This window comes from Agrilus planipennis, unplaced genomic scaffold (genome assembly GCF_000699045.2).
Source record: "Agrilus planipennis isolate EAB-ADULT unplaced genomic scaffold, Apla_2.0 scaffold48, whole genome shotgun sequence".
NCBI lineage: Eukaryota > Metazoa > Arthropoda > Insecta > Coleoptera > Buprestidae > Agrilus > Agrilus planipennis.
In genome coordinates, this window is record NW_020438937.1 from 1481716 (window position 1) to 1497362 (window position 15647).

General features: G+C 36.0%; 1 protein-coding gene across 1 annotated transcript in view; it reads left to right on the plus strand.

The window, feature by feature from the left end:
- The window catches only part of LOC108732543 (netrin receptor unc-5-like), a 232577-nt gene that overhangs the window by 63841 nt on the left and 153089 nt on the right, over window positions 1-15647 (plus strand). The window contains exon 2 of the mRNA XM_018463415.1: window positions 7737-8064. Within this exon, the coding sequence (XP_018318917.1) occupies window positions 7986-8064 (79 nt within the window). The 5' untranslated portion in view covers window positions 7737-7985. The remainder of the gene's footprint in view (window positions 1-7736; window positions 8065-15647) is intronic.

Sequence of the window (15647 nt, forward strand, 5' to 3'; positions counted from 1 at the left end):
CTTATTGAGAGATTCGAGTCTCTCGTTCAGAGACTGGTTACGAAATGAGGATCTCTCTATGAGCGACTCGAGTCTCTCGTTCAGAGACGCTAAACAGTTTTTTTGACAGTCTCTCGATAGTCTCTCTCAGCGACACCAGAAAGACTCGATGAGAGACGGAGACTAGAGTTTCGCTATCAGAGACTCTGAGAGACTGAACATTTTTATCTCGGGCGGCTGTTTCTTGTACCTGTTTAATTAATTAGTTCGTATTCTTAATGTGATTAAGTCATTAGAAGTAATCATACAAAAATGTAACTCTTCTTTCTTATTTGAAGAGATAGTTCGTTAAGGAGAATGGTTTCGAAAGAGAAATACAACTCAAAATTATTTTTTTCTGTTTAATAAATGGCTTTATATATATGTAGATTCAATACGTTTATAGTACAATACATAAATTACTCGAGATTATCAAGACATTATTATCGGCCGTCTTTGAAGGAACATATTGCTATTTCTTCTTCACATAAATGCATTTGTCTATTTTATTCAAGTACAAAGGAATATAATGAGCATACTGTGCCTATAAACTTAATGTAAATAACAGATAGGATACAAAATACAATTAAACTTTGTTAACTGGAAACAGCTTTTACAAGAAACAATTACTAATTGTAAGTATTTAATGCGTACTGTGCAATTCTTTGTTATTATTATTATTTACGTATTCCTGATATTTTTAAAAATTTACGGAATGAATCATGCGTTGCATGTTATAGCTGACATACTCATTAATAAAAGCTTTGTATTAATTTTAATTTTTTTACACAGGCATCGTGTGTGAATCGAAAAGTATTTTTCACTATGTGTGAAGTAGATTCGGTTGTGGTTCGGTTATATTATGTGTATTTCTTTTGTATATAATATTTGATATTTCACCCCTACCCCCTGTCCCAACAAAAAACATTTTTCTATTGTCTTACAAAGTCGTTGCTGCCTCTTCCATCCCTTTTCCGCCTCTTAATATAATAGATTATGGGTCCACACCTACCTGATGCTATACATGAGGATGCCACATTTACATTAGGTTTTCTAAACTTAAATTCTAAATACCAATAGGTATCTTTTACTGAATGGGCTTAGGTTTAATATAAAACCAAAGAAAATGCGAAAGTTAACTAGAAAAGTTACAACTGTATAATAAATTTACCTTTAAATATACCTATAATTGGGATAATAGCAAACGTCCTGGTACATCATTAGCAATTCATGAAAAACCAAATTATAAGAGTACATACTTCAAACAGGTACTACTGAAAAATTTAGTAGTACATGGAATGTCCCCTTAGGTCTAACGTTAAGTACTCGTACCGTAACCTCTTTCTCTTTGAGAATACTGAAAGAGTCACAGTTACACAAATGGCATTCCATTCCTGAACAAGCTTTTCAAGTTTTCCTTGTTAAAAGAGTTAAAATAAAGGCCGGGTATGACTAAAAAATACGAACAACCACAAATTACTTTATCTAAGAGTAGAGAGTTAAGATGTTAAGAATATTACTAAAAACAAAACTTCAAAACTGTATCACGCTCCTCCATCCAACTCCTTCCCATCCTTAGCAAATCTTCACATTTCCACTGCAATAGAATGTCCCACATTTTCCTACAAACTAATTGCAAATGCATCCAGCCTCTGGGTTTCTTTATNGTTAAGAATATTACTAAAAACAAAACATCAAAACTACATCACGCTCCTCCATCCAACTCCTTCCCATCCTTAGCAAATCTTCACATTTCCACTGCAATAGAATGTCCCACATTTTCCTACAAACTAATTGCAAATGCATCCAGCCTATGGGTTTCTTTATCCATATTTTTGCTTCTAATGTGTCATTAACCAATCCTTCATCAAAATTCAGAAGGTGTCTGTCGTATCTCTCATTTTTCTTATACCTACTCGAGACAAAAATTTTCAGTCTCTTAGAGTTTCTGAAAGCGAGACTCGAGTCTCCGTCTCTCATCGAGTCTCTCTGGTGTCGCTGNACATTTCCACTGCAATAGAATGTCCCACATTTTCCTACAAACTAATTGCAAATGCATCCAGCCTCTGGGCTTCTTTATCCATATTTTTTGCTTCTAATGTGTCTTTAACCAATCCTTCATTAAAATTCAGAAGGTGTCTGTCCTATCTCTCATTTTTCTTATACCTACCCGAGACAAAAATTTTCAGTCTCTTATAGTTTCTGAAAGCGAGACTCGAGTTTCCGTCTCTCATCGAGTCTCTGATGTCGCTGAGAGAGACTGCCAAAAAACTGTTTAGCGTCTCTGAATGAGAGACTCGAGTCGCTCATAGAGAGATTCTCATATCGTTTCCAGTCTCTGAACGAGAGACTCGAATCTCTGAACGAGAGACTCGAATCTCTGGACGAGAGACTCGAAACTCTCAATAAGTGGTAGCTCGATAGACATGGTTAAAATTTTCTAAGTTCAACATATTTCAGAGATCCCAGTCTTTCTACGAGAGACTCCAGTCCGTCAAATTTCAGTTTTAATCATTCAGTCTCTCTGTAAGAGACTCGAATCTCTGAATTAACAATTTTATCGTTCGAATCTCTCGTACAGAGTCTGTGAGAGATCCATAAAAACACCTAGGCAATAACTGAGAGACTGTGAGAGACACTCTCAGAGACGCTGAAAGACTCTGAGTGACTTTTTTCCCTCATTTTCATCAATCGCCCGTAACATCACCTCTCAAACGCTTTTTTTCGAACACGCTCNAAAAAATGTGTTTATTTACGACATCACATTACAAACATCTAAAATTATCAGTGTTACATATAAACCTTCCTCTTGAATTAGTCTATCTATTAAAAAAAACGCGTTAAAATCTGTTACGTAGTTTTAAAGATCTAAGCATACATAAGGACAGACAGCGGGGGAGATGCGTTGCATGATTTCGTTACATGGCAATTCGCATGAAACGAACATAATCTACCGTGCGTAAATAAGTTTCACTTCAAAAACTTTTGGGTGTTTCATTCCCACCAGCCACTAATGCTGATGGGCGGGCAGCCCTCAGGACTACGCCAGAAGGTAGGGCGGAAAGCCCTCTTCAGCCTTTTTTCAGGAATCGTGGGAATGGGTGGGTTGTGATTCGGGTGAGAAAGTTGAGACAGACGAAATGAAGACAGAAGAGAATGAAGGATTATCTGTGGAATATTACTGCCCCAGCATTTGCCTAAGTGATCCAAGGAAACCACAGAAAAACTTGGACGACCAAGGGAGACGGGACAGACCCGCAATCGAACCGGCGTCCCCCCGAATGCTAAGCAATGGTCTGAACCTCTAGGCCATGCCGCTCGATTTCTGTGATTAAAAAAAGGCAGACGGATTCGGAATCAAACCGGCGTCCTCCCGAATGCTAAGCAATAGACTAAACCTCTAGGCCATGCCGCTCGGTCCTTCTATCTTTATAAAAGTTCTTGTTTATATATATAGCTTTTATGGGATGAAAAGCTTTTGGCATTCAATACTTGAAGATCAAAATGTGTAGGGAAAGTCCATAAGATACTTAGCACGACTTGGTAGAAAGAAATTCTAGTCTAGTCTGGCGTTACGGTCCTGTTAGGTGTGTTACATAACGATTTTAGAACTGAAAAATTTCGTGAATAATATATTGCCAGAATAATTATGTCGTCCTATAAATAAATTTCTGTTGTTTAGAAGTTTAGCAATGTGATACAACGAATAGGTGAGATATCAGGTGTAGCGGTCTTGACCCGGGGCGAAGAAGACCAAAATTTATTGAATCTTGCGTTACCTAATTAAGATAATCCCTCAAAGATATGTACATATATTACAAATAGTTTACCTTTATTGCCATTTTGAAACCAAAGTTCCGATTTTGGCAAAAAAATTTTTGGATTATGATGTATTTGCAGTATTTCTTTAGTTACATTGACATTGTTAATGAATATAGATGATAACTTCCATTCAAAAAAAATACATAAACATTTTCGAAGGAATAGAAAGTTAATGTAAAGTTTACATATGTCAGTTTAAGTCAATTGTAACGATAATTGTGTAAATTTATTAAAATATAAACCCCGCTGGTATTTCGGGTGAGCGAAGGTGGAATGTTTTTTTAAATGTTTTTCCAAGAGAGAACGTTCGCTTCGGTATGCATAATCTACTGTTTATAATAAAATTATCGCCAATCGCTACTTGCCGATGCTTTGGAGATAACATCGACTGCTGCATGAGTTATTGAAATTCAATAAGGTCCCTGACATCTGAGAATACAAATGAACCAAGTTTTTCAAAATCGCCGCTGAACGTCTCAAGTATTTGACCTTTCTAAACGAATATCATATTATACAAACGGTTTATTTAAAATTAAAATGATAAACATGTTGACAATTTCATGCTTCACTTAAAAATTAAAACTCTAGAATTCGATAAATACTTAAATTACATGAATACGTGTCAATCTTGAGGTTTTTTTTTTTAAATGTCCCCTTATGTATGTCTTCCGCCTTCTATCTTTGAAGCTCTGATTCAAAATTTATCCAGATAGGAACTTTTGTAAGTAAATTCCAATTCACTTCCTCATTACCTTTACTAGGTACCAATAACGACAAGCGTTTCATTATAAAATAAAACTATCGTCTTGATTGTCTATAATATGCTGTAGGTGGATAGAATATTCAGTTTAGAAACCCGCGTTAAAAATCTTGTCTACCTGAAGGTTTTGCCTTTTTCTTTTATTTATTTTGCAGGTTATGCTAGCAGCTGAGGGAGGTTAGAAGTTAATTCCAAACGGTTATTTAGAGTGAGAAAGACAGGGGAAGGGGGAGAGGGAAGTCAGTGGTACATTAAAAAGCACTTAAGATGTGCTTTCGAAGTGAAGTTCTATTCTATACTAGGTACCCGGTCTGATGATAGGGAGGGAGGGTGTAAAGTGTAAACGTGTTGGTTATAGAGGCTGGGAACAAGTGGAGAGTTTTTGGAACTATTAATTTTCTGTCTCACGACTGGTCCTCTCGTCGTTCTTTGTATAGTCGATTTTACAACTCGGTGGTTGTCTAAAAGAATACGACGGCGTTAATGGCCGCCGTATGCAGTTGTTCTGGCAATTAAAGCAGTTTTAAATACTCCGGGTCATGGTTTCAGTAACACGAGAACTATTGTTTCCTAATTTACATTTGCTGCTTTTATTGGTTTTCCCCGGTGTGTATCGTTTTACTACATAACTTATAGATCTTGTCAACAAACTTAGAGACATCTGTTGTTTACCAAATGCCATTGTTTCCTAGTAAATATTTCCTTTACTTATTTATGTACATCGTTCGTTACATTTACATAAACATTACCACACGAAAAGAGATTCTCAAGAAGTTTTACAAAATGAAACGCTCGAAATCATGTTACTAAATTTCCTATTAAATCAGGTCCTAATTAGTGTTACTGTTTGTACATTTTTGGAGACAATTAATGTTAATAACAAGAATTAAACAGTAGTAAGTAACAGTGCAATAGAGACGCAAGGTTTAGGTTTTGAACTCAATTTCTTCGTAATTCCTCATTCCAAACGATTCCAACAGCTCAGAATTGAAATAATACTGGGTTTATTTTGAGATATTATCAAAAATCTTCAGCATCGTTAACTACACNATTCAGTCTCTCTGTGAGAGACTCGAATCTCTGAATTAACAATTTTATCGTTCGAGTCTCTCATACAGAGTCTGTGAGAGATCCATAAAAACACCTAGGCAATAACTGAGAGACTGTGAGAGACACTCTCAGAGGCGCTGAAAGACTCTGAGACTGAAAATTTTTGTTTTTTTTTTTCCCTCATTTTCATCAATCGCCCGTAACATCACCTCTCAAACGCTTTTTTCCGACACGCTCACCTCTACAGGAACTGTATAACGAATTAATTGTCTTTAGTACCCTTTCATAGCACTTTTTCTAGGTCATTGCAATAGAGCATGTTCCGATGAATAAATACCCCAGGGCGTCATTTAAAATTGTAAATGCTCGTCGTTTTTAACAGAAATATCGTAATTCGCATTTCGTTATGTATTTATGTGAATAGGTACATCTTCAAAACGATCAATAGTGACGAGGTATTGTTGCAAAGAGCAGTTCGTTTGATCCCTCTTCGCGATTTTCGTCTCCCCCAAAAGCGTCATTTGAATTCATTTCCATAGGAATCTGCCACGAACGAGACATTTCCCTCGAGAAGGAAGGAAAAGTTCACACATTCGACGTGCTCGTATATATAAACACACGCCAACTTTTCCGTCCGAGTATTGAAAAGATCGACCCATCACCTGCATGCAGTTCGTTTATTTGCAGAGTTAATACAGCGATCGTCTTCGTACGAAACTTCTACCCAGCGCCCGCCGAAAAATAATCGTACTTGTTGACGGGGAAGATTTCACATCAAAGAATTACCATATCAAGGAGGCACTGTCTGATGTCGGTCCAAAATAAAACATATCGAATTTCGTCACTCAAACGCTTCACTGCTACCGTAAAAAAAAATGGTTTATGTATAGGCGGCGTGTTGCTCAATCATTTCTCTTCAACTGAACCGATGAAATATGATGCTGCACAGCCAGGGTTTTATTTTTCTTAATAAACCAGAAATCGATAACTTAAAATCCGACATTATAAAAGCGGTCTTTATATTTTGTTAAAACGAAATTTTCAACTCACCCTTAAAATTAAATTTTGTCAAATTCTGAAGTTTTAGTCAGTAATAGCTTCTAGAAAATTTTATCAATATGAAGGCATGGACCCACAAAAAGACCAATGATTCCTAAATTACAAGGGAACAGGAATAAAGCTATGACAACTGTAAATATATAAAACTTATTAATACAAAGTATGTTACAGAATGTATCAGAACCCAGTCTAGAAAATATTATGATCTATGCCTGGGCATTAACAACAACAAGCATATTAAACAAATTAAATGCACAAAAGAAATCTCAAGAAAAACCTGCATGGCAAAAGCGTTTGAAAAGCTTAAAAGAAACGAAGGCAATTAAACCCGAGCAACAGAAGTACTGATGAAGAATTAGAAACAATGAAACAAAAATTACAGGCAAAAGCTAAGAGACTGAAACGATATCGAAAATCGAATCAAAGGAAAATTGATAATAGGATGTTTAACACAAATGAAAAACTTTTTTACAGATCTCTTGAATGTCAAAAGGTTTTAATCAAAGATGCCCCAAGAGTTGAAGATATTACTGAATTTTGGTCCAATATATGGTCAAAACCTGTAGAGCACAACAAGAACGCAAATTGGATTTGCGAGGAAGAAGAACGAGTAAGATCGGATACATCAAACATTAAGAAATGTATACGTAGGTAGGTCTGAGAGACTTCAAAATATGAATACTCTGACCTGTAAATATTAACAAATTATACAGAATCGAAAGAACAAACATCTATGAAAAGTAGACCACCCTAATATTCATTATGTATTTTTAATGTAAGAATGAAAGGATGTCTCGTTCCGTGTAAGTATCCCATCGGTTAGATTTATGGTCAAAGTGTCGTGATAACTTCGAAAAACAACGGCAAACAACCTCTACAAACACTAGAGGTTTTTCTTATCTAACGCATAAATCGTCTGTCCTTTTTTGTGTCTTGAATTAATTATTGGCGTTTCTGCCTCCCTCTTGTTGTCTATCCCATTGTCAAACTGTCAAGTCGATGTTTGACTTTCGAATTTTTGTTGCAGGAACAAAAAACCCGAGGTACCACTGCTCGAAGAACGTCAACTCGGCATCCGGTATCCGGGAAACAAGGAGGCCCGTAGCCGCACATCATGTGACAGCACAGACATACGCAGAGGGGTTGCTAGTTATACGATAAAATGTGTGAGCGCGCGTGTGTGTTTGTGATGTGACGTCAATGTCGTTGTAGGACTAGGACCCCCTAAAGCCGTGCCATCATCGAAAGACACCCTTCGTGCCTGCATCGAGTTACCATGGCGTCTCCTCCCGGCCCATGTCTGTCACTCACGGTGATATTGGCATTTTTTCTCGGCATCGTCTGCTCTAATCAAGGTTAGTTCGATGCTTTGTGAAATATAGATTACGAAGGGATCATGGAAACCAGATTGCATGCACCTATACGTATATGGATTTCCTCCCGCAACTGTGTTTTTTTAGATAGATACTATTTTTTCCACAGAGGAAACACGTTTCCAAATATAGCCGCATCATCAGGGATTTAAATATCGGATAGAAGAAATTGATTAATAAATGTTTTATGTTATGATGTGGGTCAAATTACTCAAGTTTAGCTTTTAAACCTATTCACAGAAATTGCTTTAAGGATGTTTATGAGGTATGTCAGAATGCTACGAGATAAATAAAAATTTAGAAGAACGTTCCTCATTCAACTCTAAAACTCCTGTAAAAATTACAAATCGATTCACTAAACCGTTAAAAAGTTATTGAAATTTTAAAAAATTGTAATTTTACACGTCATTTTATGGAGATTCGTTAANCATTCCCACCAGCCACTAATGCTGACGGGCGGGCAGCCCTCTGGAGTACGCCGGAAGGCAGGGCGGAAAGCCCTCTTCAGTCTCTTTTCAGGAATCGTGGGAATGGGTGGGTTGTGGTTCGGGTGAGAAAGATGAGACGGACGAATTGAAGACAGAAGAGAATGAAAGATTATCTATGGAATATTACTGCTCCAGCATTTGCCTAAGTTATCCAAGGAAACCACAAAATAACTTGGACCAAGGCAGACGGATTCGGAATTGAACCGGCGTACTCTCGAATACTAAGCAATAGACTAAACCTCTAGGCCATGCCGCTCGGTCCTTCTACCTCTATAAAAGTTTTTGTTTATATATCTAGTTTTTATGGGATGAAAAGCTTTTGNGATGATGATGATGATGATGGACTTCGATAAAAATTTTCAAAAACATCCACACCCCACCTAAAATTATTTGTCGACACTAATTACTGAAGTAACGTAAACGTTATAGGGAATTTTTCGAAATATAAAGCATTGTTTTTGGGTTTACACTACCTTTGTAGGTATTTTTTTATCTTTTGTAAAAAATTATAGTGGACGTGTTGCCCTGTTATTTTTCTAGGAACTATAGTAAAAAGCACCTTTTCATAAATTCAACATAAAACAACACTTTCTATTTTAGAAACTGTTGCAGGTTTCTGAAACCGAATACCAATTTATCGATCAATAAACAATTAAGTCACTAATATTATGTATGATGTCGTTTATTTCTAAATTTGCCTTTTGTAAATAACGTGTTGTGAAAGGATTTGATGATAAACGAAAATTAACTTATCGTGGGATCAAACCATTATACCTAGTCAATTCATTAAAAGCATTTAGAGCTTAATCACGCACAATCTTCAATTCAGCTTCGTATTCATATCGCAACATATTTTCTTTCGCCTTTTCAGCGGTATTTTATAGTATGCCATTATACTGTAAATGCCCTCATCTATACAAAAGTTACTAAATGTATCCTTTATAAATTCGTAATGTATACACGTCGGCCTTCCTATTGATTTCAAGCGGTTTCCATAAGGTTACGCTTGCATTTATAAATGTACAACGCTGTCTGCAGGAGGAAACCAAATAGAATTCTTAATTACGTTAATAATTCTATTTTACTTATACATATTACAAGTGTTAGAAGCACAAATAGGAGTTAAAAGAGGCAGACTTAGACCAAAATTAGATTAATATTTCGAGAAATGCAATGATTGACTTCAGATGGGAAGAAGTGAGATACGCGTCCAATGCTAAGCAATGGTCTAAACCTCTAAGCCATGGCGTTCGCTGCTCATTATCGGATTATGCACATTTATAGGTGCATTTATGTTCTTCAAAAAGCAAAAGTAAAGGTACATTCACACTAGACGAACAAAATTTGAACAAGAAAAAACCTTTTGCAGTTGCTTATTTTCTTATTTCGAACTACTAACGTTGGTCAGCCGGGAATCTCCTCCACCGACAAATATGGCGGAACTGTAAGGTAGAGCGAACGTTCATTGATAAAAAAACATTAGGATTTCTAAATTATTAGTTGAAAACTATTCTAAATTAACCAATCACATGTTGAATCTGTTTCGAAGATTCTGTTTGAGAAGTAGATACCTTCTTAAAGCCCTTATCAGAAAATTACATACTACAGTTAGGAGTAAATATCGGTGCATGGAATAAGCAACCTTGAAAGCTATAAAATATTGCATCTATAGTGGAAGGGGAAGGGCGAACAAGCGTTCACTCGCTTAGTCCGCGCTTGCCTTTACTATTTTCTTTAATTCTATAAAAAGTACTACTTGACTGACAATGAGTCAGAGAAACAGACAGACAAATAGTAAATTATGCTAACAGTTGCTTACATAAACTACCATATTTATCATTATTACAAAAGATCCAAAGCGAATTAATTTGAATATAGTATAGTACCGTAGACATTTAATTGCGTTTGTATGCTTATATGCAGCAGACAAAATGAAAAAACTAAGTATTTACAAGAATCCTTAGTAAAGGAAATATAAATAAATGGTCGTCCTGTAGAGAATTATATTGCATTATGCAAAGCGTTTACACTCATTCGCCCATACAAAGTATCCCATCAGCGCGGCGAGAATTTAACAGAGTTGTCGACAATGTTGCCGAACATTTTTGTAATAACTTTTAATACCCACACACCTCGCAATTTAAGAACGAGAAGATATGTCGATTTGCTTCAGTCATTGTATGATTTCATATCTCAATTGACGTGCAACAAAAACCTGCTATACCTACAGAAGTTTATTGTATCTGATACGTTATTTCGCATTATCTTGCATAAGGATAATGTATTTCTTCTTGGTAATCATTACGCCAATTTAGGCATAGACAGGAGGGGAAAAACTGTTCATTATTCTTACCATAAGAAAAAGATCCAATATAAGATCATTATTCCTTGTAAAATTATTTTATCGTCCTCGAAAACTAGTAACTCAAATTAATCCAACCCTATCGAAATCGTCATGGTGAAAATCCCCTTCCTCACACCGTTAAGAGGACTCCTTAATTACACCAATTAAATCAGTACAGAATATATTTGTAAACAAAACTATGCAATCTTTGGCGAACACATTCTTAAATTTCAATTGTCGTTTATACCTATTCCACGGAAATTTTTTTTTTGCGATTGAATTTTTAAAATCCACTTTGTAAATCATAACGTGGTAAATGTACTAACTTTTTCCATCAGTTTTTCATTATTTTAAAAGACAAATAACGACAAATAACCATAACATCAGTGGATGTGTCACTGCAGTAAAATGGGAGCATTGTCACAAATCATGTTACCGGAAGTATATACATAATAATATTTAAAAGCCTTTGCATGTTTCAGCTTCTGGCTTTGACCATTCATAGTTGATGCGAATAAATATTTTTCAGGAAAATTGGCAAATGTCCCTGGAGAAAAATTGCTATTTAGATCATGTTGAATAACATTTTTCCTTGAATAGGAAGATTTGGAAATAGTTGATATGAAGTTGAAATCATTACCATAAGGTCGTCAGTCCTAAGACTAGTTGGACAGGCACCTCTACTTTTTCCTATCCTGAGTTAATTTTCGCATTTAAGTCTACTATACTCCTCTTTACTTCTGTTTCTGCTTCTAATATGTTTCCAACTAACCCTTCATGCCTTTGTGACCTCTATTCTCATATTCTTTGTAATACCTTCTCATATGCAGCCATTTCTATAAACGGTATCCTCATTATTCGCTTATAACACATTTAGAAGGGGGTGTGCTCCATCTGTATATTCCTATGTCTATGGTCTAGACAGTTTTATATGTGGCAACAGTGGATCCTGAAAGTAGACGGCCATTAGCTTGGGAACTTTTTCGAGACGAGAAAAAGTCAGGTATAATAAAAAAGTTTAAAAAACGAGAAAGAAAAGAGTCAGCTCTTTCCGTTTCACGTTTGGGATGACAATGAGATTATGCATCATCCACTCACTACACGCGCCCCATTACAAGACAATACTTCATTTAAATTCAATTCCCGATTTTTAAATGCAAATCTTCGATACAGCTAATGGCACGTTACAGATAGATCGCGATACCTGATCGAAATGGCATGGCATGGCATGGCGCAGCACGGCAAAACGTAGCCGTGCTAAAGCTTGACATGGTGCAATAATTTATTTATTGTTTCCGAGACGGGCCTGTTGAAAGAAAGGTCAGACAGACGGGACCAGAGGAGAGCTTGTAATTTAGATTGTCTCGGCGGGTAATTAGTTCCCCATGAAAATTGCTCAGCAGGTAGAAGAGGAGACATGAATCACAAAACAATAAGAGATACTATTTATCCTTTCTTTTTTCTTAATAAAAACTTTTGTGCATAAATAATAACAATTGAAAACTAGTTTAACTAACAACATCAGTACAAATCTAATTTGTTGTAATTTCTTCTTTTTAACTAACCATAATGTGATAAAATTTCTTGTTTTCATCATCATCATAAGGTCATCAGTCCTAAGACTGGTTGGACACGTACCTCTACTCTTTCCTATCCTGAGCTAAACTTCGTATTTCCCTAAAACTAGAACAGCCCACATCCTTAACTATTTGCAAACAGTAGTCTAATCTAGGTCTACCTCTACCCCTCCTAACTCCTGTTTCTGCCTCTAATACGTCTCTCACTAGACTTTTATGCCTGAGAAGGTGTCCTACGAACCTATCTCACCTATTTCTTATTGACTTCCATAGAGTCCTCTCTTCTCCTATTCTTTCTAATAACTCTTCATTTCTAACCTTTTCTACCCGCGTTATCGACATCATCCACCTATAACACCACATTTCGAAAGCTTCTAAATTTTTCTTTTTCGTCGCGCCCACTGTCCATGTTTCGCACCCGTACAACACCGTTAATATTAATAAAAGAATTTTATGCAGTGACAATCGTGAGATAAAGAGATTAAAAGCTTGCATAATTTTTAACATTCGCCCCTTCCATCCACGGAGCGCATACCCATCTCTTCCCGTACCTACAGTTTACAACTGTGATTTGAATTTTGAAAAATTGTCATTCAAAAAATTTTTTTTTAATTTACGAAGTCATAAAAAACTGTCTCCCCCACCTTCTAATATCCAGTTATATTATGTAGAATAACCGGAAATCGATGAAAACATTTTTGAAGCGATTTTAGACTAGAGCCCCAATTCTGGATAATTACCTTTGTGTTTTCTTAGATATTAAGTAATGGTCTTCTATGCTTTCATTTCATTGCAGTGAAAATAGCTACCTAAAAGAACAAAAGTTGGACGGGACAACCTTGACATGAAAAATCGTCAGGTACAGTTGGTACCCAATTCTTTCTACATTTCAATTGTTCTTCAACTGGTCTTTTTCTCGTCGTTAAAAGCTTTTTTCTTGAAGAGGCAGAAAAAAGTTCGAGAGTCTCTTAATAAGTTGTTTAAAAAGTTAAAATCGTATTATATTACGACAATCTTTAGTTTCCATTTATTTCCTGTGATGGAGCGTCTTTTACGACGACTCTACGGCCTTAATAAGACCCACTCGTCAAAACGATAAAAACTCAACCCTTTCACTGCGAAGAAAACATCAGGATAACGTCTAGAGATAGGCAGGTTTAAGTGCTCTAATAGAGTTGCGATTAAAGAACTGTAAAACAGCTGCTTTAATAGATACGAGCGCGCTCAAAATTAAACCCAAACCCGGCCTGTTAGTTCGTCCGTTCAACCGTCGTCAGGTTGGAGAGAGACTTGTTGTGATGACTCTCAAAGAACGACACTAATGGCCGAATTAAACTTCCAGACACGAAAAAAAAAAAATAAAATTATTAGCATCCCCGTCATAAAACTCGGCAGACGAAGTATTTTTATATTACAAAGTTATGTATATGCCCAACGCGTTATTCTTATTATATACGTATATTGTATGTTGCTTCAGCCAACCACACGTTTTATTTTCAAATGAAAATAATTTAATATGTATGCCTATTTTTTTCCGGAGTAATTTGATTTTGGTTTCCCCTATAAAAACTGCTTTACAATTCTCTTTTTTATGATTTTAAAAACGAATGACGTTAGATAAGTACGCTTATTTATACCAGCATTTCTCTAACCTCTTCATGTCTCATAATGTGTCCTAAAATCATACCTCTCATTTTCCTTGTTAATTTTGATTTTCTCTCTGACCTAATAAATTGCTGCTGCTACCTCACCATTGGTGCGTCCGATTTAACATAATCATAAGGCCGTCAGTCCTAGGACTGCTTGGACACGCACTTCCACTCTTTTCTATCCTGAACTAATCTTCGCATTTCCCTAAAATTAGAACAACCCACATCCTGAACGATTTGCAAACAGCAATTTAAACTAGGTCTACCTCTACCCCTCCTAACTTCCGTTTCTGCTTCTAAAATGTCTCTGACTTGACCTTCATGCCTGAGAAGGTGTCATACTAACCTATCTCGCCTATTTCTTATTGACTTCCATAGAGTCCTCTGTTCTCTTATTCTTTCTAATACATCTTCATTTCCAACTTTCTCTATCCACGGTATCATATCATTCGCCTGTAAGACCAAATTTCGAACATTTCTAACCTTTTCTTTTCCGCCGCGCCCACTGTCCATGTTTCGCATCCGTACAGCGCCGTGCTCTAAACATACACCTTTAGCAACCTTTTTCGAATTTCTAAATTAATTTTTTTTGAAAGCGTCTTGACCCTGCGCTATCCTCTGCTTTTAAATATTAAGTGTTATTAAAAGTTTCATAAAATATATATCACCTGGCAGTTATTTGTTAAATCTGTTTCATCTTATTAGTGCATATACCTACATGTACTTATGTAATAACTATCCAGTGGAAATTTAATTTCGGCAAACGTTGCGAGAAACTTAGTTTCGAATTTCTCCCGTCGTCATACGTTATCAGGAAGACTGTGCTCTTGTTTTTCGACGAATTTCATGCTCATTAAGCAACTTTAATTGCGTCTGCAGATGATAGAGGCCTTCTATGAAGCCAAACGTCAGCAGTAAAGAAACACGACGATTTTCAATGTTGAACACAATAATAAAACGATCGTTTTATCCAACAGCTGCGAGATTTGATACTTAACATGTGAAAAGGAGTATTTATGCAGACAGTTTCGTTAATAAAGAACTCCGTATATATTAGCCATAACCAGGCATTCCGGGAATTTAAAATGAACTTTAATTAAATGCAGCGATTTAATTAACTAACGAAACCAAAAAACCAAAACAATCAGACTTGCAACATCAAGTTATGGTAAAATATTCACTGAATCATCGCTATTCCGAACTTTAACAAAATTGAGTCTTGTGGTCTTTGAAATCCTGAAAAAATAGTCAGAAAAGCTGCTAGAGAAAATATAGTTATAAAATACGAGGGTGGATTGATAAGTTTCCGGCCTGACCAAGAAAAACAAGGTTTTTAAAAATTTTTTTTTTTTATTTCTCAACATAATCTCCTCCAAGGCTGATACATTTCTCATAGCGGTGTTCCAGTCTATTAATGCCATCTCTATAGACTGATTCGTCAAGCTCCTCAAAATAACCATTTACAGCTTCGATTACTTCTTCATTGTCCGCAAATCTCTTACCGCCA